Source organism: Lissotriton helveticus, chromosome 8 (assembly GCF_964261635.1).
Source record: "Lissotriton helveticus chromosome 8, aLisHel1.1, whole genome shotgun sequence".
NCBI classification, from domain to species: domain Eukaryota; kingdom Metazoa; phylum Chordata; class Amphibia; order Caudata; family Salamandridae; genus Lissotriton; species Lissotriton helveticus.
In genome coordinates this window covers 731373381-731398815 of record NC_136069.1, presented here as the reverse complement: position 1 = coordinate 731398815, position 25435 = coordinate 731373381, and the positions used below count along the sequence as shown (strand labels likewise).

The following is a 25435-nucleotide window of genomic DNA, read 5'->3' as shown; positions in this document are numbered from 1 at the left end:
TGTCCCTTTAATCGTTTTCTGGGCATACAGATGAAAGAATAATTGAGCGCTTAGCAGACTAAGGCTAGTTATTTGAAATTGACTCTCCACTTTGAGGGAACTTTGTCAACCTGTCGTGAGCCGCATGGTGAGATTCTATTTTCGATGTGGTGATATTGCAACCATCGCTTGTCCATCAGACTGCCCAGGAGCCACATTCATAAGCCTGTGTAGATAGAGCATTAGCCTTAACCTGCTGGATCCCATCATTAATTTTAGAACTGTTTTCTGATTTTTGTAGGTATCGTAATATAAAATCTACCAAAATGTGTCTATGTAATTTGAAAAAAATGTGTTGTAAACTCCTGATTCTTCCAACCATGTAAGTGTATTCACTTTGGTCTCCTTCCCCCCTTTTCAAACTGCAGTGAGGAGCTGGGAGAGTTTATGGAGGTGAAGGGGGCCACCAGTCCAGGTATACTTGTTCTTACAACAGGACTTAGTAAACCTTTCATGCGTCTGGATAAGTACCCAACGTTACTCAAGGAGCTGGAACGGCACATGGAGGTAAGATTTTAATAATTTGATCTTCATTATAAAAGCATTGTAGCTTGTTTGCCTGTATAGTCTAAAGCAGAGTATCGGACCTGCACTACCTCATTTCACACAGAAAGGTCCTTGCTTTTGGGTATTTTTTGAAATTTCGCTTACATAACCAAGAAACCATTAATTTTGTAAAAATTACCAAGAGAATCAGAGAGACTAGCCCAGGGGAGAGTAATTATTTGAAGAACCACTTAATCAGCTTCTTGTGGAATTCAAGAAGCGAAGGTGGCTCTGATCTTATGTATTCGATTGTTCCATGCTTTAGGGGCGATGTAAGGGGAGGGTTGACTGCGGATTCTGCTTCTGTGAATTAATGGTATGTATGCTGGTGGGAGTCCGGCTGAGTGGAGGTACCTGGATGGTTGATGGAAGTGTATGTTGCTGTTAAGGCAAGCTTCATCTGTTTTATGTAGTGCTTTGTATTCTTTTATGCTTTGATCTGTGCACGCCTATGTATCGGTAGCCAGTGTAACTTCCTGAGGTGTGGTGTAATGTGGGTTTTCCGTGGATGGACGACGACAGTCTGGCTGCTGCGTTTTGAATGGCATGCAGTCATCGCATGCAGTCATCTCATGAGAGGTTTAGTTAAACCTGCTGTTGCGGGGTTGAAGGAAGGGCTCGGAGACTCGACCTTGGTAAGTAAGGTTTTATTTTTATGAATGCTTTCCTTTTTCTTTGAGAGAGTCTTTCTCGGTTCAATATAGCAGGATTTGTATTTCCTGGGCACGTCTGGAGTCTTCTTGGGTCTGTTAGGGTTCTCTCAGGGTCCTCTATAGACCACTCCTCATCGGTTGCGCCACCGTAGGACATGCAGGGAAGAAATAAGGTCCAGTTAGGAAGTTATCCTGGTCAGTTTATCCCAAGGGGAACCCGGGAGTGGAGGAACACCGTTGCACATGTGTATATACAACTACCTATATACACGGGGTGAGACAACTATGAGGTGAGGGTGTGTTGGGAACAGGATAGTAAGGGGAGGGGTAGCACACGGAGTATATACAATTTTTGCACTACAAACAGTAGCCAGTTGGACGCTCTATTTCTGAATGGCGCCTCCCCATCCAGCCCGATACCCTCTGCCGTACCTGGCTGAGCCACACTCCTCCGCGAGTGTGGCTGGGCGAATTGTGGTGACGGTGACCTCCAGGCACTGCAACCTCCGTCGGGTCGGCATTCTCCCGTCTCCTTCTCGCTGTACGCTCCTTCTCTGTCCTCCTCCCGGTCTCCGCTCCACACCAAACACGCTCTCCCAGTGTCGTCACACGACCTTCTGGCTTCCTCCTCTTTGTCCAATCGCGCGAAGTACACGTCATCCGAGGGCGTGGTCTCTTTTGGGTACGCCCAGTTAAAGGTACCTTCGTTTTCTTTGTCTGTGTGTTCTCTCCATAGGGACTGAGAGTCCGAGTTCCATTCGGTCTGGGGTAAGTCATAAGACGTTTGGGGCCAACCCTTCTTCCTGCCTGGTCTCCCTGCTACACCTGCATAAATGGAGTGTCCGTAGTCCAGTCTATTGTTGATGAGTGATTGGTGACAGTCTTGCTGCTCCTCCCTCCCACCAGCTGCTCCTCCCTCCCACCTCCCCATATATGCCGGCCGCTTTGCGGTGAGGAGAGCGACCCTTGACCCTTCCAGGTAGGTCGCTCCCTCTCCGCACAGCACCGCCTGTGTCTCCTGCCCCAGCTACCGCTGCTGAGGAACTTCGAGGCCCTCCATCACCCGCAGGCTACCACCTGCGCCTCATCCCTGGTGGCCAGTGGTAGGTCGTAGGTTTGCTCATCCTCCATTGTATGGCCTGTATTTTCTTTTATTGCTCCCGTTGTAGTTACTGCATTTTCATTGTTGTGTCTGTGACTGCTGTTGTCTGTCTCCCCCGCTGCCTGTACGTGGTCTGTGCCCATTCTCTCCCTCTGTTCCCCTCCTTTCTCTCTGCCTGGTCTCCCTTCTGCTCCCCTCGCTGCCCCCGTGTCTCTTTGCCCAGTTTTTCCTTCTGCTCCCTTCGCGGCTCCCGTGTCTCTCTGCCTGTTTTTGCCTTCTGTTGCTTAGCTGCCCCTGCATTTCTGTGACCTTTTTGCCTTCTGCGCCACTCATTTCCCCCGTTTTTTGTGACCTTCTGCCCCATTTCTGACCTTTTGGCTTCTGTGCCACTCGTTTCCCCCCGATTTTTTTGACCTTTTTGCCTTCTGTGCCACTCGTTTCCTCCGGTTTTTTGTCCTTTTTAGGTTTCGCCTCGTCGAAAGCTGCGCACCGCGCAGCTTTTCGGCGCAGGCGAAATCTAATGTTTACAGTATGTGTGTGTTGTCCCGCCCTCTCTTTCCATTGGCTAGCTCCATAAATGGATTGGAAGAGAGATCTGATCGTCATTCTGCGAGCAGATTCGTGGGCGTTCCCGCGATTTTTACTCATCCCGCCCCTTTGCGATCGTCATGCGGCGGTGGGAGGTGTTTTTTTTTTTTTAATAAGCTTTGTTTTCGCCATTTTGGAAGTGTCGTTTTCAGGGGTGGGTTGCGCGATGTCCCGCTCTCCATTCCCGCCCCCCCCGCTGTCCGTGTGCCCGTTCCTGCCCCCCTCCCGCTGTTCGTGTGCCCGTTCCCGCCCCCCCCTCCCGCTGTCCGTTCCCGCCCCCTCCCGCTGTCCGTCTACCCGTAGGTGCTTGTTCCTCTGCCACTGCCTTCCGTTTATGTATATACATTTGAAATAGTAGTACTATTTTTGCTACGCATGGCACGGTTACCCCTTGACTGCTCCCACCTTCTAACCGTCTTGATGATCCATTTTGTTATAAAATGTATCTGATGTCTTAGTAGAAATGCGGTGTTTGTAAACTGTAAGGGTGAGGCTCCATCTGTGGCTGGTCGACTAAGGCGAGGTGACGTCATTTCCGGATGCATCCTCTGCAGGGGAAGTGTGGTCGCTTGGGCACAACACCGGCGCAAGTTCATTTAGCCACAGCTGACATGACTTTCCAGTTCAGACCCGCCTCATAATAGCTTCAGAAGCTCTGCCAATAGCAGCGCGTGGTGCTGACAATATTAATTAATGCTCGTCATCGTGAGCAAACAGTGCGCCATGATGTAATGGATCATGTAAAAGAAACATTTGATGTGCGCATAGCATGTGTAAGTGGTTTCATGCACGTATTAAGAGGGACGAACTGTGCCGACCTTGATAAATTATTTTGGCTGGCACAGATTTGGCCCCGTAAGAGTGCAGTGCTTACAACCACATACATCTTGCTGTTTTTGCCTAAAATGTGGGCTCCGCTTGCTTTTCAGCACTGTACTTAAATAGAACTATACTGCTGTCTCTTCCCCTGTTTTGTAATTTTTTTTATTATTAATGTTTCAAAACGGGTGGGTGGGGGGGGCACGGTGGCTTTTCTGCTTTACATCTGCAAAGTGTAACTAGGTTGCAAGTTTGTCGAATGAGAGCTAAACCCGGTGATCAAAAATCGTGTTTTAATAAAGATGAGGACCTAGTAATTTCAGTCAATTGGGGGGATTTTTTTTTATAGGTAGTCAAGATATTCAGTTGCTAGGACATATGCACGAGTTCATAATTGTGTAACCTTGATTAATAATGGGTTCTACATTCTGATTTGGCATGTCCATATTATTTCGTGGTGTAATAAAAGGGAAAGGAATTCATGCTACTGAAAGTGTTGCAGAGTGCTGAGGAACATATCTAAAAGTAAGTGCCTCATTGTTTGAGACGCATTATATAGCACATACAGGGTCGGTTGAAAGTTAACCATGCATGTTAAGGTTAGCATGTAGTCCAATCATGATGAAAGAGTGCTTTATAAGTTTATTGACAAGTATGATTTTTTGTCTATATCCTTCTACTCTTATGTGCTAGATTGTACTGACTTGTGAAGACTAACTTTTTTTATTAATTTTTTTACAATTAACAGTTAATAAATATGTTTACATGATTTATAGAAAGGTTATAGAGCTGGGAAAATCATGCAATTTCCTATTACACTGGTTAGACTTTTTAGTTTCAGTGGACCTTGTTCTTAATTGTTTTCCACACCGTATTTATATAATTATGCATATGTATTTATTTGTACCATAGGCATCATGTGGCTAAAAAGCAACTTTACAATGCTGAGTGTCACTAGGCGACTGATAAATGGTCCCAAAGGGCAGGTTCCGAGTATGTTTGATCCACACAGACTCCCTTTGTCACTCAGCATTAATCGAGCCCGATTCTGTGATCTGGGCGGGGTTCAAGCAATTCTACATACCCTCTGTTTCTTCTGTCTGCTTTGTTAGACATGAGGTTCTGACTAGAAGAAGAAAGGGAAGAACACTTTTCAGAGTGACTAGGGAGGGCTAGGGAGTGCAGAGTGACTAGGGAGTGCAGAGTGACTAGGGAGTGCTAGGGAGTGCAGAGTGACTAGGGAGTGCTAGGGAGTGCAGAGTGACTAGGCAGTGCTATGGAGTGCTAGGGACTGCAGAGTGACTGCAGAGATTAAGCTAATGGCAATGTAAATGACAATGCCATTTATTTATCTGTTTTCAAAACCAACACATAAATACAAATTTTGTCATTTACAATGCCAATAGCTCCAACTTTTGCAAAGGCAAAACCATTGCATTGTAAATGCTTGTTGCCCTTTCTTGTGACCTTTTGCCTTATGTGTCACTCGTTCCCCCTGTATTCTTGTTACCCTTTTGCCCTTTTAGTGACCTTTCTGCCCTCTGTGCCACTCGTTTCCCCATCAATTGTTGTGCCCTTTTGCCTTCTGTTTCCTTCGTCGTCCCTCACCGCCCCCGCTGCTGCGTCCCCTGCGGCTCCGGCCCCATGACTGCCCATTCGCTGCCTCCGCCTCCCAGCTGCTCCTCACTCCCATCTCCCCATATATGCCGGCCGCTGCGCAGTTGCGCCGCTGGCGTGCCTAAGGCAAGCCTGTCTGCGCCCATCCGTGCCTGGACCGCGTCAAGCGCCAGAACCCCTGGCCCCCGCACCCGCCACGACGTCCGCCGCCATTACGACGCCAGCACTCTGCACGCTCTCAACCCCGGACGGACCCACAACTGTTTCCAGGCCGCCCCGAAACACACACACACTGTCCCTTCACCAGCCGGAACTGCAGCCACGCCAGCCACAGCGCCGACGAACCACCCTCCAAGAAAGACCTCAACCACCTCCGCTGCATACTACTGAACACCTGCTCTGCACGGAAACACGCCGTCGAGCTCTGGGACCTTCTCAACACAACCTCCCCAGACGTCACCTTCCTAACAGAGACCTGGTTGAACAACTCCTCGGCACCCGACATCGCCATAGCCATCCCAGATGGCTACAAGACCACCCACAGAGACCGCACCAACAGAGTCTGAGGAGGAATCATCTTCGTCCACAAGAACAGCAACAGGGTCTCGACTAGCACCGACAACACGCTCAGCACCGCAGAACACATGCATTTCCAGATCCATACAGACCCCAACTCCACCCTCAGAGGCACCCTCGTCTACCGATCCCCCGGACCCCGCCCCCAGTTCAGCGACTCCATCGCCGACTTCATCAGAACGCACGCCCTGACCTCCACTGAATACATCCTCCTCGAACTTTCACCTTGAGAACAGCAACGACAACAACTCCACAACCCTGGTCCATAACTACTCGTCAAAATGCCCACCCACCCCACCGCCACACGCTCAACCCCGTCTTTTCCTCAAGCCCGTACGTCTCCGTCAGCCACACCACTGAACTTCTCTGAACTCCGCCGAGTAGGAGCTCCCTGTAGGAGCTCCTGGGTTGGGGATCATCGTTTCGGTTATATCCCTGGTTAATCCCTCCATCTGCCCTTCTCTCTACACTGAATCTGATGCCCCGGACCCCTGGATCTCACAGCCCGATTCCGACTTACCAGCATTGAGGATTTCGGCACCCTTTCCGATCGAGCGGTGTGGGGTCTCGACTCGATGTTCTGGAGCCCCTCGCCTCTGGTGGTTGCAGTACCGTACCTGCTGTGATGAGTTGCAGGCCCCCTGCGAGCTTCTTGATCTGTTTTCTTTGGCTTGGGACTCTTCGTTGGAATCTTCGCTGACTCTTTGTACTTCGGTCCCCCCACACCGAAGGCTGAGGGGTTGTGTTGAGGGGTTGTGTTGAGGGGCTGTGGACAACAGAGACAAGTTCCAGTCCCCGGGATCGTCTCAACTTGCCTCCGCCTGGGGGTTCGCGCTCCTGAGTGGCGGTTCTTAGGATTCATCGTTCGGACGACACCGGGGGTGAGTGCCGCTGCACTTCGCCGCTCCCCGGCGTTGATTGACGTTGTGTTCCATGCTTCACTGTTGGCACTGGTGCTCGGGGCTCGTGCAGGGGAGTCAGGGAGCTAACACTGGTACTCTTTGGGACATCCCCGTAAACTTCTGTTCCTCCGAACACTCACCGATTGATCGGCACATTGGCACGGAAAGTACATGTTGCGGACTGCGTGGCTATGACGGTCGGAGTGTCCGCATAGGAGACAGCAGCAACGTGATTTTGCCAAATGCCTGAAAGTGAGGAGCAGTACTCAGCAAGGGAGCTACGCCAACGAGCCCTGGCCCATACTGCCCCGCAGGGAGGTATTCGGAGAGTGTCGGACTGAGAAGTTGGTCTGGTGAACAAAATGGCGGCAGTACTCCCGGGAGCTCCGGCCCTTGTTCAGGCTGCAGGCCGGCCGCGGAGGTATTGGTGAGCTCCGGAACCGCTTTGTATTTGCGCATAACTTTCCATAGTGAGGACATATTTATAAAAGGGGTTTGCAGAGCAACGTACCAACTGGTACGTGATCTGTCTCCCCGTTCGGGCTGGCTAGCTGCTGGAATGAGTTGCACTCACCGAGTTTTTGCAACTAATGAGCAGTGGTCCGATTGACATTACTTGGAGTTTGGTGTGGCACGGACCGAGCGGAGATCCCAATGGACCGTCCGGCACTCTGAAGGTGGCGCTACATAGTTGCAGGCTGCTGTGGAGGCCGCCTGGTTGAATCGGATCTGCTAGTACGCTGTGGCTTGGTTCCCTCGATCGGAGTGCTGCTGTGAGATAGACGAGGTGAGTTGGAGCCGCCTCGCCCCTCGGTCTCGAAACCGCTTTCAGGGTTTGCGGACCCCTCCGTTCCAACGTGATGCCGCCTACGTAGTGACTCCTTCATTAGAATTTTCTCCGGGCCATCACCATTCTCTGATTTTCGATTTTGCAAACCCCACAAGATGGCGAAGATCCACATGATCTCGCACCTCTAAATGGCGAGCGGCGATCCCTGAAATTTGAAATCTTGGTGAGTGCCTCTCCTTTCTCCTCCTGACGACCACCCAGATCTCTTGGTGTGTTCTTTGTCTCCCCCTACTGGGCCAACCTTGCTTATAACATTTGAACTAATTAGAAAACTCTGTCCAATCATTTCAATTCAGTCTTAGCCCTACTTATCACTTAACCTGATCACTCCACAATGCTGTCAATCAGACTTAGACTGGCAAGCTGTAAAACTACGCCGTCAGCTACATAAACAAAATGGAATAATAATAATATCAAAATAAACATCATTGTACTCGAGCCAGAGACGTTGATTTCAGACAATTACATCTGATGGAAGAAGGCATTATTTTTATTGTATTATATTTTAAAAATTTTAAATTGACTTTGCAATTGATGTTATGCTTTCTTTTGGTCCTCCCACTGCGGATAATGCACTAGCAGACTTTCCTTAACACTATCTGAAACTTAAACGACACATAGTGTCAGTATATTCTACAGTTTTTTAATTATATTTTTATTTTATTCTTATTTACTTATTTATTTTATTGTATAATTTGTTTTTTGTTATTGATGTTGTGCATTTGTTTTCCTAACATAACTTGCATGCTTCTAGCTGACTCTCTACTTTTCATGATGTTACTCTCTAGTCTGTATACATTTTATAATCTCTAGTGTACCCTCCTCCACCCTACCTTCGCGGCTCCTCTAGAGTGAGTCCAGCCTACTGCTTAATTGCTATCGACGTTTCAACATTCTTACCATTCAATCATGCGCCCATCTAACCCCACCCAGAAATCAAATCTCGTGCGCTACAGACCCAACTCCTGGAACATTAATTACCCATACAAAATGACCAGTAATGCAAAAAAGAACTTCAAGCAAAGCATTCTAAAACGACACCCTGAAACACTCATTGTAGATAACTATCACTCGGCGACCAACGGCAGCATGAAAACAAACTTCATTTTCTACACTAATCGCCCGGCTCAATGGAAAAACAGCTTCTCTCTTCCCCTCCAAGTCGCCAAGTCAGTAACAATTCCCTATGGGGAAAAAATCTCCACTACCACCTCCCCGACCTTCAAAGGGGATCTCATCATTTCCATTTACAGAACTTGAACCATTCTCATACAAGCCACCTACCCTCTCCTCACCACTTTCGATCGCCACTTCCCCACACTACTCTCTTCTCTAACTCAACTGAGCTATCAAACCCCTTCTCCCCCATCCCTCACCACCCTCACAAATTTCATGGATCCGATCCAATCTCCTACCCTGACGACCCTCTCCTCAACTCTTGGACTTCCACCATCCCTCACTACAATCACACTACCCCTATTCTCACTCTCCGTCGCCAATCACCCACCATTCTCACATCTCCTGATCCCTCCAGGAATAACGAACTCACAACTAACAATCCCCCCAAGGCCAATCCTAACAGCTTGGTCTCTAACCTCAGCCTGCCTGCGACTGTTATCCCCACAGACACTCCCCTCTCCGCCCCTGAGACTCTGAACCCTCCCCCTCTACCTTCCCCTACCTCCTACACAGACCCTGTTCCCACAACCCTTACTTCTCCCTGGTATTACTTCATTTCCAATCCAGTAGTCTACCCTCCCCTCTACAACTGCACCATCCCCTTCCGCTATCACACCCCCACATACACTACCCATCTCTATCCTCTCGGACACGCCCCAGAACTCCGATAGCCTTTCTTTAATTTCTCCTCCTCCTCACCTGGACTCTAGTCCCACCTCTCCTCCTCTGACCTCCGCGATTGGGAACATTACTAATCCCCATTGCAGCCCCCACAAGGGATTCTGGCCTCAAACTTAGTAAGAGGGCAGCTCGGCCCTCGACGGATGTAGAAACCCACCTCCTGTGTTGCTGGAACCTTTGGAGTCCATACGAGCTCAGGAGCAGCAGACCGGTCACTTGTGATGTGGTGCCTGCAGTTGCAGGGGAGTGAATCCTTCACTCCAAGGGAGATACCTTTGATTGTCCTTGATGCTCCAAAAGTCCTGCACAGAGCCTGTATGGCGCACGGGCACAGACGATGCTTCAGACTGAGAGGGAGACGAAGTAGGGCCCAAACGAAGTCCAGACGGTCGAAGTTCAGTGGTTTCTTGTTCAGAATCTTGTTCAGAATCTTGTCCACGTCGACTCTACGGTCCTACAGCCAGGTAAGTCCTTTTGTACCCACGGGAGAGGCTTGGACAGATACAGGGGACCCAACCTCTGGCACCATTTCCTACCAAGAACTCGGGCCTCCTCGCACCGAGTGCTCCCTGGGCTGCTGTTTGGTAGAATCGCTCGAGGTCCTCTTGCGACTCGTGTGCCTCCGGCCAGTGGGTACAATTGAGGGTCAACTTTTCTTTTCTTGGGCTCCCCTGGTTTCTCCAGACTTGCCCTGACTCCCCTGTGTTTTGGTGAGTCTCCTGGACCTTGCTGGTTTGAACCCTAACCTTCCTTGACCTTCTGTGTGGGTTGCTGTTGCCAAGGCTTCTGGTGCTCCCGCCGGACACCGACCCCTCAGCACTCAACATCCTTCGTAGGAAAGCTCACATCCGACTCCTGGTCGTCCTCGACGTCACCTGTCCCTTTGGCTGGAGAGTCAAGAACCACCTCAACGCACCTGAAGCACCTGATATCGGTGGGCATTTGTCTACCTAGCCCCTGATCACTCTTGAGTGACTCAGACTCTGTCCCCTCTGCTTTCAGGTACTCTTCAACAAGAATCCACCCTTGGATTCCAACTGACACTTTTCTTCCATCCAGCAGCGACTCTTTTTCGAAGTCTTCCTTTGGGTTTCTACAGTGGTTTCCGACGCCACTTCAGAACTATGCTCCCGGCTTCCCTGGGATAGGTAACTCTGGTACTACGGTATCCACGGGTGGGGTGGCTCTCCAACCTTCTAAGTTCCACGTGGTTTCTTCGAAGTCCACTGGAAAGGGTCCTTAAACTTTAAAACTTCCACCGCGACAAACCCATAGAATTGTTCACACACTGCACTCGTCCTCCGTGGGGTCCCTACTAACTCACTTTGGGTGGTTCCTTAGCATCCCAGCAATTCTACATCCTCTACACACTGTCTTGACTCGAGTCGTGGTTCTTATACCATTATTTTAGTATAAGGTCTTGTCTCCCACTTGAGCCCACTGTGTATTCGTGCTATTTACTATTGTTTCTGTGCTACAGTGTTGTGTGCTTTGAGATTATCTTTGTGGAAGATACTGTGTTGTACTAGAGAGTTATATTAAATACATATTTTTATAACTACTGTGTGGTTCTCCTTTCATTTAATCAATACTATAGGGTTGCATTGTGGTAAAACAAGCTGCTTAACATTCTTTCAAGACTAAGCCTGAAGGCTGCTCTCCACAGCTACCACTTGGATAGCTTTCTACGGTTATCTTCGATTGTGCAAGGGCCAGAAGTGCTCGGCCGGCTCCCGAGGCAGCACAGAAGAGTGCTAGATGTGCGGGGTGCCGGCGGGGGCAGCCAGGGGTGGGCACCCTGGACTGCCCTCCAACCCTGGTGACACGCGAGGGTCCAGGGTGGGACCGGGACCCTCAGAACAACAAAGTCGGGGGCCCGGGTGGGACCGGGCCCCCCCAAAAATGGGCAGAGCGGCCGGGGGTAGCTAAGTAACAAGCCAGATGGACGTGGCTCGTCTCGGCTCCCGGTCGGCACTGCTCTCCTGAGTTTGGTTGCCATAGTTGAATTATATGGATATCAATGTATATGTACAAATGAATGATATACACTGTGATTTTGTAAAGAAAAACTTTATTGACTAAAGTATTGAAATATCAGTGTACCTGGTGCATTTTCATTTTCCGATTTTGCATTATTCGATCACCATATGGGTTGTTTGGACTGGTACAGGGTGCCCACTTTAATTAGTGGACAGCATATACCAGACCAACTTCTCACAGTGGTTCTGATTAATATGCGGATGACTGTTGTGAAGGTATGTGCTAGTATGGTTGGGATTCATTGGTCTTGGGTTAGGGATGTTGAGTGGTAGGGGCTGAAGGGCCTGGGAATGCAGTTATGTTTAATTCCCGCAGCAGGAGCTTAGTATAATAGCTATCTCCTATTGAGAATATCCAATACAAATGTAGACTCCGTTTATAGTCTTTTTATATTGCCCCTGACTCAGAAATGTAATGCTTAGAGTAGGTCAGTAGCAACACACAATAATAGTCCATTCTGTGATGACTAGTCATTTTTAATCTAAAGATTTGGTTTCATTAGTATTTTCTAACTAGAGTTGGTTTTTCATGTGATATCCCACCCAGCTTATCAATCGGCCTCTATAAAGAGCTTTTAACACCTCTTGGTCTGTAACTGTACTTTTATCTAGTGCATGAACAAACTAAGAAAATCAACCGAAGGTTGCCTATTAATACATCTAGAATAGTGAATTAAACCATTTGAGTAGAGTGCAGGTAAATTGTTTGAATTTAAAAATATTTTCTAATATTCTTTTATTGATATCTTTAATGCATGAGGATAAGCTATCTATGTGAGGTCTATTTTTACTAATGAAATGCGTCCTAAGAGGTCTTATCTCCGAGGGTCATTACATTTATACTTTCTAACACAACATTTAAAACAAATCTTTCTTTATTGCTAGCCACTCAGACCTAATCACCCAATTGCATGTGCAGCTGCCAAGGAATAATTGTTTCATGGAGAGTACAGTGTTAAACTAACAGGTAATAATTAATTAAACAACTTTCGCTTCTTCATATATGGCAGAGTGTTAACAGTTGCATGTGAGATGTCTGAATAATCAACTGTACATAACATAATGTTTACATTGCTGGGGTGACGAACGGGGAAAAAGGGGGGGGACCATACTCAAAAACAGACCATCATGCCACAGCGTATACAAAAACATCTCATGTTGTCCATAGGACAGCAAAGTTTAGCGACCTGCTGTCAAGACCATAATGACCCCTCATTAATTGCTCCTTGGCCTGTCTTTAGTGTGTCACTCACCCACAACTCCTGACCTGCCAAGAGACACCTCTACAGCCATGGCCCAGCCCTTGAATCATAACTAATCACACCATCAGGAAGTCCCAAAGGTGAAAACTTGGTAATGTCAGTCAGTTGTTGCCTTCATGGTGGTCTTTTGTTGCTCCCAGTTTTAGAAGTTATGTGTCCCATATCTTGGTAGCTGTGCCCCTTGCACCTCATTTAGCAAGTAAAATCAGTGTCGGCAAATACCCATGTGTTAAGATCTTTGAGCCAGCTATTAATATCTTGGGGGATGGGGCGGGAGATTTCCAGGACCTTGCAATTTGGCTATAAACAAAACAAGTTGGCTTTGAAGGGCAAATGGGTTTCGCTTAGTCACGGGGCTGCTCTATTATTTAGTCAGACAGGATGGCAGTGGGGACAGGAGAGGAGAAGCCAGTTATCAAACCGTTTTTTTTCAGGGACGTGTAGCCCCTTGGTTGCTACACCTCTGGGGGTGGGCTGGGAAGCTCTGAGTGTCAAACGAGGGGTCTCGCCCTGTTGGGGGTGGGAAGAGTGGTGCATCCTGGGATAGCCATATGCTGTACATCCACAGAAGTAGTCATCAGGAGGGAGGGAACCTGGTAACCCATTGGCTACCAGCCACAACCTACCCTGAGGGCATTTTGTGAAGCTAAATGGGGCATTCCTGTCTAGCAGAACTCCGATCTCGACCCTCTTGGAAGAAGGACTAAAGAAGGACCGACCAGCTACACAGAGGGACCAGAAAAGGGAGTGAAGCCAAGAGAACTCCAAGGGCGAGCTTACTGGCCTCCTGCTCACAGCACAGAGACACAGAAGCAGCTGGGGTAAGTTGGTAACCCAAAGTCTTCAAGCTGCTACCACCGCAATTGTGCAGCACCGTGGGCAAACACCCGATGCACAGAATTGCATCTCAGTTTACTGAGTCCTGTCGAAGAGTCGCTGGGACCCTCAGAAAGAAAATGATCAAACCAGGAAGGAGTGTTCTGTGACCGCGACAGCTCGTCCAGTGACGACTGGACTTTGGGATAATCGGAGAGGACTTCATGGGATGCCAACCCTGCAAACAGGACCCCCGCACCATGTTCCTGGACCGAGGAATCCCTGCAGGAAGACCGCTGTCGACTGTGTCGCACCCACAGCATCCTTAAAGCATCTTCAACATTTTTCATCCCTTGCATCAGTACCACTCCAGAGGAATCCATTGCAACACTTATAAAGTACCTGGAACTGCTTTACGACTGCTTCACTTGTGAAGGTAACTGTTCTTGAGCACCTTCCTGGTTCCCCATCACCCCCCACCCTCCGGGCCAGTTTCCTGCCATAGCTGGTCACCCCAAGTACTTCTAACTGACTGTAAAGACACTTACCTAAGTTTTCCTTGAAATAGTTTCTAGGTGTGCAATTCGTTGATTTTGCAGAGGCTTGTTCGCAGTTGACTGAACTGGCACTGATTTATTACTGCTTGTAAAATCTATATCTCCGGAACCCTCTGTATCTTTTTCGTTCTATTGTCTACATTTTTATAAAAAAATTGTCTATTTTCATAAATTGGTGTCAAATTTCTTGAGCAATGTGTCAATTTCTTCTGCAATTGTTTTGGTGATGTTTAAATGGTTTACACTTGTTTTTCTGTGTAAGCCTTGTTGTTCAGTGCCACAAATACACAGGATTGAGCTGAGCATTTGATAGTTGAAACCTATTGGCCCTAATGGGGTTGGCAAGTGTATTACACAGTGAGGTTGCACTTCCGCACCATATAATAAATACCATTTCCTCTCAACAAGGTTGCAAATCTGCCCATCCCTGAAACCGAACTATCAGGGTCCAGCAGCCAATCACTAAGGAACCTTGAAGCACTGAAGCTTGTGAGCTTTCCTGATTCAGGAAATCAACCATGACTTTGACCATTGTAGCTGGGCTTCAGTGCAGTATAGCTCATAGTTGGTGCACCTTGGCCCCACCATCCAAGCGTTACAACTTAAATCTGAGAGCATGTCATGTAATTAAGTGAAAAAAAGTTTCTTAAGAAGCACCGGTTGGGCCACAAACATACAAAAGTCGTGGGAGAACCAGCAGCTTGTCCATCATGACCCAGAGACAAACTGGATTCAAGATAGCCTGGCTGATGAGGATCATGAATCCGAAACCGGTCCCAGGATGCTTGTTTCCAGTCCAGGAAAGAAATGGCTTGGCAGTTCGGGCTGGACTGTTGCCATGAGGCAAAGGGTCAGACTGATTTGCATATGGCCATGTCTGAACTGGGGTGGCCGAGTGAGCTAAAGAATGGTGATGGATTAAACCCAGATCAGTTGACTGGGGGGTGAGTGTTTGATTTGCTCAAACGCTCCGTCCATCATCCCCTTTTGTTTCGCTTTGTTCGCCCTAAGTGTGGCAGGGTATGCTCAGACGTGAGTCCCTTGCTCACTTGGCCACTGGATTCAATATAGCCTGGCTGATGAGGATTATGAATCCGAAACCGGTCCCAGGATGCTCGGGCTGGACTGTTCCCATGAGGCACAGGGTCAGACTGATTTGCATATGGCCATGTCTGAACTGGGGTGGCCGAGTGAGCTAAAGAATGGTGATGGATTAAACCCAGATCAGTTGACTGGGGGTGAGTGTTTGATTTGCTCGAACGCTCCGTCCATCATCCCCTTTTATATCGCTTTGTTCGCCCTAAGTGTGGCAGGGTATGCTCAGACGTGAGTCCCTTGCTCACTTGGCCACTGGATTCAAGATAGCCTGGCTGATGAGGATTATGAATCCGAAACCGGTCCCAGGATACTTGTTCCCGGTCCTGGGAAGACATGGCTTGGCAGTTCGGGCTGGACTGTTCCCATGAGGCACAGGGTCAGACTGATTTGCATATGGCCATGTCTGAACTGGGGTGGCCGAGTGAGCTAAAGAATGGTGATGGATTAAACCCAGATCAGTTGACTGGGGGTGAGTGTTTGATTTGCTCAAACGCTCCGTCCATCATCCCCTTTTGTATCGCCCAGAGACAAACTGGTCCAGAAGGGGGCAGGTTGGTGAGAAGCTGTCAGCACCTTCGTATCCTGTTTTGTTCAGCATTATAAAGATTGACACCAAGGTACTTGAACGTGTCGAATTTCCATTCTAATCTAGTGTGTAGTAAATTGCTTTGACTGTCGTGGGCTAAGTATCTCATGGGGAACAGGCAGGAATTAGTCCAAATAGTCCTGATACCAAATATATCCCCAAAGGCATTCATTGCTTGCGTTAATTTATTGACCACTACCCATGGTTTACAAATGTTAATTAGCGCTTCATCTGCATAGAGTGACAAAATGTGGCAAGTAGGGATCCTCCATTCCGAGCCTTTAATCTATTGCATGTACGCCAAAGGCTCCATGACAAGGGTGAAAATAAGAGGGGACAGGGGGCATACAAATACACGAAAGATATCAAGGGTCTTTTCAAATTTTATATTGTAGGGCCCGGTACCTAATTGTGGTATTCGAGCTCAAGGATACCAAATGGTCATCAGAATCACATAGGAGAGAAAGATAAATGATCTACAAAGAGTGATCTAAAGAGAGAAAGAAACCCATCAGCCCACCAGTTGGCGGAACTTCATCATCTGGGTTTAGCAGAAAAACACAGTATCCGCTAGACTCAACCTCAGTGCATTCATTGAGGATTGCTAGAATCGGATCAGGAAAAAGAAAGCCAGTAACCAGAAGATGAGTGTTTTAGAAGGCTGAAAGGGTAAGTTGCAGTGCTCAAAAACGTGTAAACAGAATTGATGGTGATATAAAAATGCCTGTTTTGATGTCTATAGAGATTCTTTATTGGATGCGACCATCAAGACGGCATGATTAAAAGCAGAGTGAATATAGTATGACAATATTACTATGCATCAGAGATATAGGTTGGTCGACATGTTTCAGCCCCTCCGCGCTTTCATCAGGACCTATGATGTGCACTACTGCAACACTTACCACAAATTGTGATACAAGTAAGATGTGTAGACCTACCAGTAGTGTGGTCTGTTATTCCAAAGACTCTCCTATGTAACAAAAACACAAAAAGAAAGAATATACACAAAACAAAGCAAATGTCAAAGTTTAGACAAATACATTTGATGTGTAGTTCTTGATGTATTCACATAGAAATAATTCACTCACCCAACATTGTAGGGAGGAAAGACCTCACCTCGCCTGGCACTCGCTCAGGAAAAAGAGGTCACGCACTGAGTAGAAAAAGATAAATATATCTACACCAGTATGTAACATGGAGAAATGTATCCACTAAGTACCTCTATATATCAGAATGCCTACAGGTCAGCAGAGAAACGGGTTCAAAGTAACTAATGAACAAAGACTCTCCAGTATATCCACATGAAATTTAGCATGGATTACATTGAGCTATTATATAAAGAACATTTTCCACAGGAACAAATTGGAGGCGAGGTGTTGGTTGACTGCAGTCTCCAAAATCTGTCCAGGGAAAATATTGGGAAAAACGCTTCAAAATAGCGCCTCAAATTGCAGTTGACCTACTATCTATAAAAAGTTGGCTTACTCCTAGCAAAAGACTGGGCGTTTTAAGCTCTTTAAGTTTTAAGACAGTCGCACGCAGCTCTCACTCACCTCTCTGTCGTTACCTCGGGCTATCAGCTGAGCCGAGGTGGAGGTGTTGAGACTGCGTGCCACTGTCGGTTAAGAATGTTTATTGCGGACCTGATTGAACACTCATTATGAGTACACCTGTATTCTGATTGGTTGATAGATGTAGGAGGAGCTGATATCGGCACAGTTGTAATGAACTATGTGTCGCTGTCAACGATGTGTGGGCTATTCTGATTGGAAGATGAAAACGGAACCGGAAATGCATGTCCGGACCTCCGCAGAAACTACGAGAGCCGATGTGCAAAATAAACATTGCTCGTTAGTAGCATGTATCGATGTACAAAGTAAACAGCACTCGCTGCTAGCATGTTACGAATACAGCTGACACATGGTGATAGTATTCAGATGGAGTCCCGTTTGAGTAGATCTAGAAGGATATACAGCGGAACACTGCGGAGGCTCGGTTGTAAGAGTATCCGTTCCATAGGTTCGTCTGTACTGAGACTAAGACGCATGCGTACAAGCGTGCTTAGTAGACCGATATCAAAGAAAGTGTCTCGTATGTTAACCTGTTGTCATTTCTGACCTATTATCATTTATAATATTAAGTGTGTTGTGATAAAACAAGTACGATGACCCTCTCACATTTAATAGTTATACTCGAAGGTGACGGTTGCTCATCGGTTCGGCTTTACTGAGACTGAGGCGCATGCGCAGAGGCGCACTTAGTAAGCCGATTTCAGTGAACAACAGAGACCAGGTGTCTCGTGTGTTGACCTGCTATTAGTTGTAAGTGTACTAAGACGTATCAGAAAGGTTACACGTGTGATGCCCCACTTCCGCTTTAATAATTATTTTCGGAAAAGGCAAAAACTCTCTAAAGGGAGTAGTCTGGTCGTTATGTGTGGATAGACACCCATCGGAGAGCTAGGACAAGTAGAGTCAGAGTGTCACAATAGGAAAGGCGATGCTCACCCATCAGACTATGTAGGGTAGACGATGAAATTTTGTGCACAGCTCTGGACAATGAAATATGTACACTAGTGTATGGAGATGAACAGTCTAATAACTGTGTGCACATATTTAAGGTTCAGTTCAGTAGTCACCCTTATGGTAATTTGATGTTTATTCATAACAGATTGCTAATAATGCAGATCTGGAAAGGTCTATTAAAGCTGTAACCACGGTATTTCGTCATTTAACCCCTCTGTGTCACATTTGAGTTTGAAGACCCATTTCTGCTCTTTCTTAAGCAGGAATTGAGAGATATCACTAACATGTGGTGGTATATAAGGCTGCTCCAATATTAACCATTCCAACTCTTCTGCAGAGTGTTTCATGGTTAAGAAATGGGCCGTCAACCGGGTTGCTTGTCTGTTGCATCTGATGGTGCTTTTATGTTCTTGTATCCTAAGCTTTATTTTCCTAGTCGTCATCCCTATGTAGCGAAGGGCTCATGCCCCTGCATATGGCAAATTGGTCCGAAATCCCCTTGCCCTTCTTAATTCTAGCCACCGGGTTAGCTTACAACAGTTTGATCTATCCAAGTATCTCCGGGACAAGACCTGTTCTCTTCAGGGTCAGCATAAGAAAATGCCATCCTAACGTATCGGCAACCTTTTTTTTCAAGTGAAACAGCAAAGTACAGGTCTCCACTGGAGTCGGCTGCCTCCATCAAAAACAGGTGTCCAGTATTAAGGAAGTTATTTCTTCTCGGTATGAACCTGTTCTGATTCTGGTGAACTAATTTGACTACCACAAGTAGTAAACGATTAGCAAGCATCTTGCCCAATATCTTGTAATCTAGATTTAATAGCGAGAGCTGGCGGTACAAGCACACATCCAAGGGATCTCTCCGTGGCTTCAGAGCACCATTATAAGAGCTTCGAGTAGTGACTGCTGAAGTTTACTGAAACGCTTAGCAGCTTGATACATGGCTGGTAATTTCTGTGAGGTGTAAACCCCATAGGTGGTATTAAATTCCTTGCTAGGTAGTCTGGCTCAGTGTTTATATTATATGCAATTTGAGGCCCTGGCTGCCTGCACATCCTCAACCTGTATGGGTTCCTCCAGCTCCTGAAATTGTGGTGTATTAACACTCAGCAGGGCAATAGATTACACACATTCCGTCAATTAGAGAGTGTCAATGTCCTCGTACAAATCCTGATAGTAGTCCTCAAAGGCCTCATTTATTCCCACTTGGGTATTCCTTGCTGCATTCTTACAACACCTGTTATGTCTCTGGGGACCTCTGACCTTAGCAACCAGGAAAGAACCTGGGCTAATTTGTTCCCCTCATGTTTCTGGTACAAGTGAGGCCTGTAAAATAAGCATTAGAAATGCAATAGGTCTCGCATTTTTTTGACTTAGAGCTATTGGCATATAGCTCAACAGTTGCCGGACAGAAATTGCCACTTTGCAGGTGCCGAACAGCGCATTGCTCCGTGAAACAGCCTGAAAGCCTAAAACTATGTTGATCGCCTACAAAATAGAAAGGCAGATCAGGATGACCAGGAAGAACGAATCTGACCCAATGTACCAATAAATCCCCGTATTTCTAAATGGCACAACAACAAACAAATGGCAATTCATGGGCATGCCAAAAGCCGATAGAGGAGATAACAACAGGTCTTGCAGACAGCGCATGCGCGCTGCCAAGGCTCGACCTAAAAAAGAAAAGGCTTAGGCCTGGCAAAAGGTTTATTTTGACAGTTTTAAAACTGCACACAGTGGGTAATGCTTAGGTATGTCTTTAGAAATGCAAACCGAACCACCACCTAGAGTTGAAGCAATCTACTGTGTGCCGAAGAGTTAAAGACTAGAGAAGTGTATAGAAACCACTGCATATGCCGTCTTATTTTAAATTCTTTGCAGAACCTAAAATGAGTATGCTGCAGTTAGCAATGCATGACCAAAAACAGTACTGAGCATTAGTTGCTCTTTCAAGGAGGGCTGAAGGTTGTCCTTTAAATTGACATAGAAATTGCAGTTCCTGACAATATTATTTGTTTGTGTAAACCGTGACCTTTGATAGCTTATTGTATTTAGATTTAATCCATAACTCTGATGGATGCCTCTTACTTGAGAGAGATGCAGATGATGGAGCGAGTTTTGAAAATAGTAAATATTTCCACATGAAAACACAAGTTCAGTCTTTCCTAGTCTATTGTGTCCAGGCTTGTGTAGCCTGATGATAATCATTTATGTTTACTTTGTTAGTTAAAGGATTGCCAGAAATGCCAAAGAATTGATAGTATTGCCAGGGTGGATGTACACAACTACAGAGCGGCTTCCCCGGAAGTTAGGCAGGAGTTTAAGGCAGATGTAAACAAATAGGGCAGTAGTCTGAATTCCTGCTCAACTCACAGTGCATGACATGCTGTAGGGCACGATACCCATGTGTACGTGGATCTTTGTCTGATGTTAGTCACTTTGCTCCGTAATATCAAAAATATGAAGAGTGATTGACAGTCTTGAAAGCCGCCACGTGGTGACTCCGAGGAGCACTTGCTATCTGAGATCTGTTTCCTTAGTCACTTAACCTTTTCATCATCTCTTTAAGCAAGTATTGTGACTTAAGAGGTCTCTTAATACGTGGCTACCTTCCCCAGCCACTGAAATATGAAACTGGGTTTTCAAGTAAACTTGCGGTCAATGGGATTGTTAATATCCAATGAAGTCTTAGTCACTAGACCCCTAATTTAAGGTTCTTTAAAGCAGTTCTAGGACATTTCACCAAGAACACTTCCCAAGTATATGTTTCCCTTTTTTCCCTGTGACGTAATTGTGCTGCTTACCTCCTTTATTCTATTGTTTGGTGAATAGCTGCACAGCACCCTTCTTTTTAGGTCCAGCCTGGGCAGCGCATTTGCTGCTGCAAGGCATGCAGTTTTGGAGAATGGCTTTGAAGCCCCGCCCACTCTCCTCCCATATTTGTTTTTTTAACTTTGTTGATTGAATGAAATCACAGTAATACATTACATGATTGAATGACATATTGCATGTTACCATCAAAATATTTCAGCTCAACATCAATCAAGATTATTCAGTACACATCTTCTACCAGTCTCTTGCCTGCGCATTTCCATTTCGATCGTGGGTGATACACATAAGTCTCCCCTGTGTTTATTCCACTGCGACCACTTCTTGTCCCATTTCATAGGGCATCACCTCGCCTTATAGACCTCTGTCTCTGCCAGCATACACCTGTCCATCTCTTTGACCCATAATGTGACACGAGGTGGGTGTTTGTCCCCCCAACCTCTAGCCACTTCTTTTTTTTTACCAGCGTGTAGCCCAGTGTTGTGAACTGTTGTTCGATTTCCGTTAAGTCAGTGGCCTCCTAGACGTTCAGTAATCCGTGTTGTGGGGTTAGTGTTGGTTTTTTCCCTACGGCAGTGGACATATGAGTTGTGGCTCCCTCCCAGAGGGGCAGGACCACAGAGTATGGTAAAATGTGGCCTGTTGGCCACATTCCCTTACACACCTATCATCAGATTTGGACCCTATTTTGGCCAAGACTACCCCTGTAATAAACGATCTGTGGAGTTTTCTAAGCTGGATTGGGCGGAATCTCTGAGTGATAGCCGCCTCACGTGGAGACATTGGTGCAGATTGCCAGTCATCGTCCTCCATGGGGCCCATATCATTTTGCCAGCGCACCCTGAGCTTCAGGAAGGTATCCGGAAGATTGTTACTCAGTTTCTTATAGGATAAGGATAAGGATATCACCTTTGAACTGAGAGGACCATCAAGCAGGCGATCTTCCAAAGGTGACGACTCCGGTATATCTGCAAGAGAGGGAAAACCTGCCTGTAGCGCGTGTCTGATTTGTAAGTATCTGTACATTTCTCCCTGTGCCAACTGATATTTTTCCTGGAGCTCACCAAAGGTCAATATCGACCCTTTTTTGACCAGATCTCCCACTGTGGATAACCCGATAAGGTCCCATTTGTCAAATCCGGGTTGATAGCCTACTCTTCCTAGTTTCTGAGTGAACCACAATGGCGTGGCCAGCGAGAGAGTGTCTGTCCAGCCTAGTCTAGAAGTGACTATACGCCAAATGTCCAGTGTATGTTTGGTCGGTCCGAAGAACTTCCCCTTGTGTTTCCTATCAGTGGTGTATAGAGCCCCCACATAACCCGAGAGGTCAGTCTGGTATCTATCGAGGGCATACGCTGGGTCGTCTGGAGGGTAATACATCCAATGATTAACAGTCACCAGCTGCGTCGCCCAATAATATCGTTGCAGGTTTGGGAGGGCTAAGCCCCCATCATACCAGCTTTTTGTCAGCTTCTGCCTAGCAATTCTAGGGGCCTTTCCGTCCTTTAGTAACGTATTAATTTCACCCTCAACAGCTCTAAAATACGAATCTGGAACTTTGTACGGACAGTTATGTAGAACATATAGAAAGCGAGGAAGGGCCAGCATCTTCAAGAGCGCCGCCCTCCCCACCAGTGTTAAGGGCAGGGTCCTCCAATGCTTTACATCTGCACGCAGTCTGGCCAGAGGCGGGGCCAAATTTGAGTCGTAAAAACAGACTGGGTCCGAGGTAACATAAATCCCCAAGTATCGAAATCCGTCAGCTGCTATAGTTATCACACACTGTGACGGGAAAGTTTGTGAATATGTCTAACCCAACACTAATCGATTTATACGGGGACGCCAAATAAAGTAGGATATCGTCTGCGTAGAGCGATATGCGGTCTTCTACATCAGCCGCCCAGTGCATGCCACGTACCATCACATCCTTTCGTATCTAGGCCGCGATTGGTTCCATGACGAGGGCAAAAATCAGCGGGGACAGTGGGCATCCCTACCTCGTGCCCCTGCGAAGATCGATCGTCCGGGAGGTAAAGCCGTTAACCCTCACCGGTCCCAATACCCCAGTATATAGAAGTCTCACCCAGGCCACAAATTTAGGGCCTAGCCCTGCTCTTTGCAGCACCTCTAATAGGTATGGCTATTCTATGGAGTCGAGCGCCATGGAGGCGTCAAGGGACAGTATTGCCGCGTCTTCTTCTATGTATGGTCTTCTAGACATGACGTTGTGTACACAACGTAAATTGAGGGCCGTGTTTCGCCCTGGCATAAAGCTAGACTGGTCCGGATGGACCAATGAGGTAATAACTGTTGCCAACCTGAAGGCCAAGACTTTCGCTAATATCTTTGTCTCCACATTTATTAGTGAGATCGGCCTATAGGAGCTGCAATTGTCCTCTGGTTTACCTTGTTTATAGAAAACTACTATAGTGTCAAGGCGCTGATCTAGGGGTAGCTGACCCCCTTCCAAGCTCTCTTCATACATGGCTTTCAGATGTGGTACCGTCAAAGAGGCTGTAGCCTTCAGAAACTCTACCGGGACTCCATTGGGCCCCATCGCCTTCCCTGATTTAAGTTGTTCTAGAGTCCGACTTATTTCTTCTGTTGATAGGTCTACCTCCATAACGTCCCTATCCGTCTCCGAGATGCATGGAACATTGCTGTTTGTGAGGAGCTGATGGGAGTCGTCAGCTGTATAGCTTGTAGAGGGGGAATATACCCTCTCAAAATAGTCGGCAAATTGTTCCGCTTTTTCCTTTGGGTGTGTTACCGGATCCCCGTCCGACATTGTCAGCTTATGTACCCATCTGGAGCCTTGCTCCCGCCTCTCCAGCCACGCCACCGGCCTGCCTGCCCTATCCCCAAGCTCATATAGTCTATGTTGCGTCGCACGTTGTCTGGCCACTGCATGCTCTCTAGTTTTGATCCGAAACTCGTCTTGTTTCAGGAGAAACATATGACTGGTGTTGGGCGAGGGATCCTGCGAATGTTCACGCTCTTGCTCAAAGAGTTCAGCTTCCACTTTATTCAGAAGTTCTTGTTTTTTGGCGATGTAGCTCGTCTTTAACGACCGGGCTAAACCCTTGATCATAACTTTGAAGGCCTCCCAGACTGTTAGCGCGGAGTCAGCAGAGCCCACGTTTTCTGTAAAATACTTCCCTGTTTGCGTACGGAGTTCGTCCTTAATGTCTGGGATGTGTAAGAGCCATGGTTAATCACTATCGTGGCAGGTGGTTGACGTTCCCACTGCGTATAATCCGTTCAAACCGGAAAGTGATCCGAGATCCCTCTAGGCAGAACTCTATATTGGGCAAAGTTACCTAGTGAAGACAGATGTGCAAGGAAGCAGTCAATACGCGACAGACTGCGGTGGGCACTGGAGAAGAAGGTAAACAGTTGGTCGGTGGGATGAAGTACTTGACCTATGTCTGCGAGACCCAGTGCTCGTACGAAGTCGGGCAAGGTTGTTAGCCTTGTCTTGGGGCTTACGTGGGTGACGATGAACAGTGTCATCTAAGGTCATATTGTAATCTTCTCCCATGAGTAGCACACCCTCCCGAAGTCCTGTCAATGTATTGCCTAGGTCCTCCAACTCCGCCTTGCCTAGAGCAGGCGGCAGGTAGACCGAGAGTAGATTGATATCCTTCCCAGCCCACTGGGCCTCCACCCACGCAAAGCGGCCCGCCGTGTCTGTCTGACTACGTCTTGTGTACAATAAGGGGTGTGGTCTTTTTCAGTAAAACAGCTGTACCCCTGGAGGCCGTGGTATAGTCTGCATGTGCCAAAAGTTTGTACCCCATCTAGTGAGGTCTTTGGATTTCTGCCCCACCAGATGGGTTTCTTGCAGCAAGACCACATTCGGTGAATGCCTCTTCAGGTATTGTTGCACTATGACCCTCTTAATCTGATCTCCCATCCCATTCACGTTCCAGGACAGTACAGTTAAAGATCATTTACTATCCTGCCCGATATCTGCGTGTCACCCCTCGTTCCCTCCTTCGGATCATGTCTGTGTAGGAGAATACATAAACCTGTACATTTAGCAATTGTCGTTCAACAGTCAATACAACGCTTTTACATTTTGAATGCGTGAAAACTGGTAGCAGAATAATAAGTTCTTCTTCCTCTAATTCATTTAAACGTTTCAGTAAGTCAATCATGTCATCAATAA

The 25435-nt window shown here is 47.0% G+C and overlaps 1 protein-coding gene across 4 annotated transcripts in view; it reads left to right on the top strand.

Moving 5' to 3' along the window:
• ARHGEF7 (Rho guanine nucleotide exchange factor 7) overlaps positions 1-25435 on the top strand; it is a 951496-nt gene that overhangs the window by 478328 nt on the left and 447733 nt on the right. For all 4 annotated transcript variants that reach the window (XM_078657529.1, XM_078657531.1, XM_078657528.1 and 1 more), the window contains one exon: positions 408-546. In XM_078657529.1, the coding sequence (XP_078513655.1) occupies positions 408-546 (139 nt within the window). The remainder of the gene's footprint in view (positions 1-407; positions 547-25435) is intronic.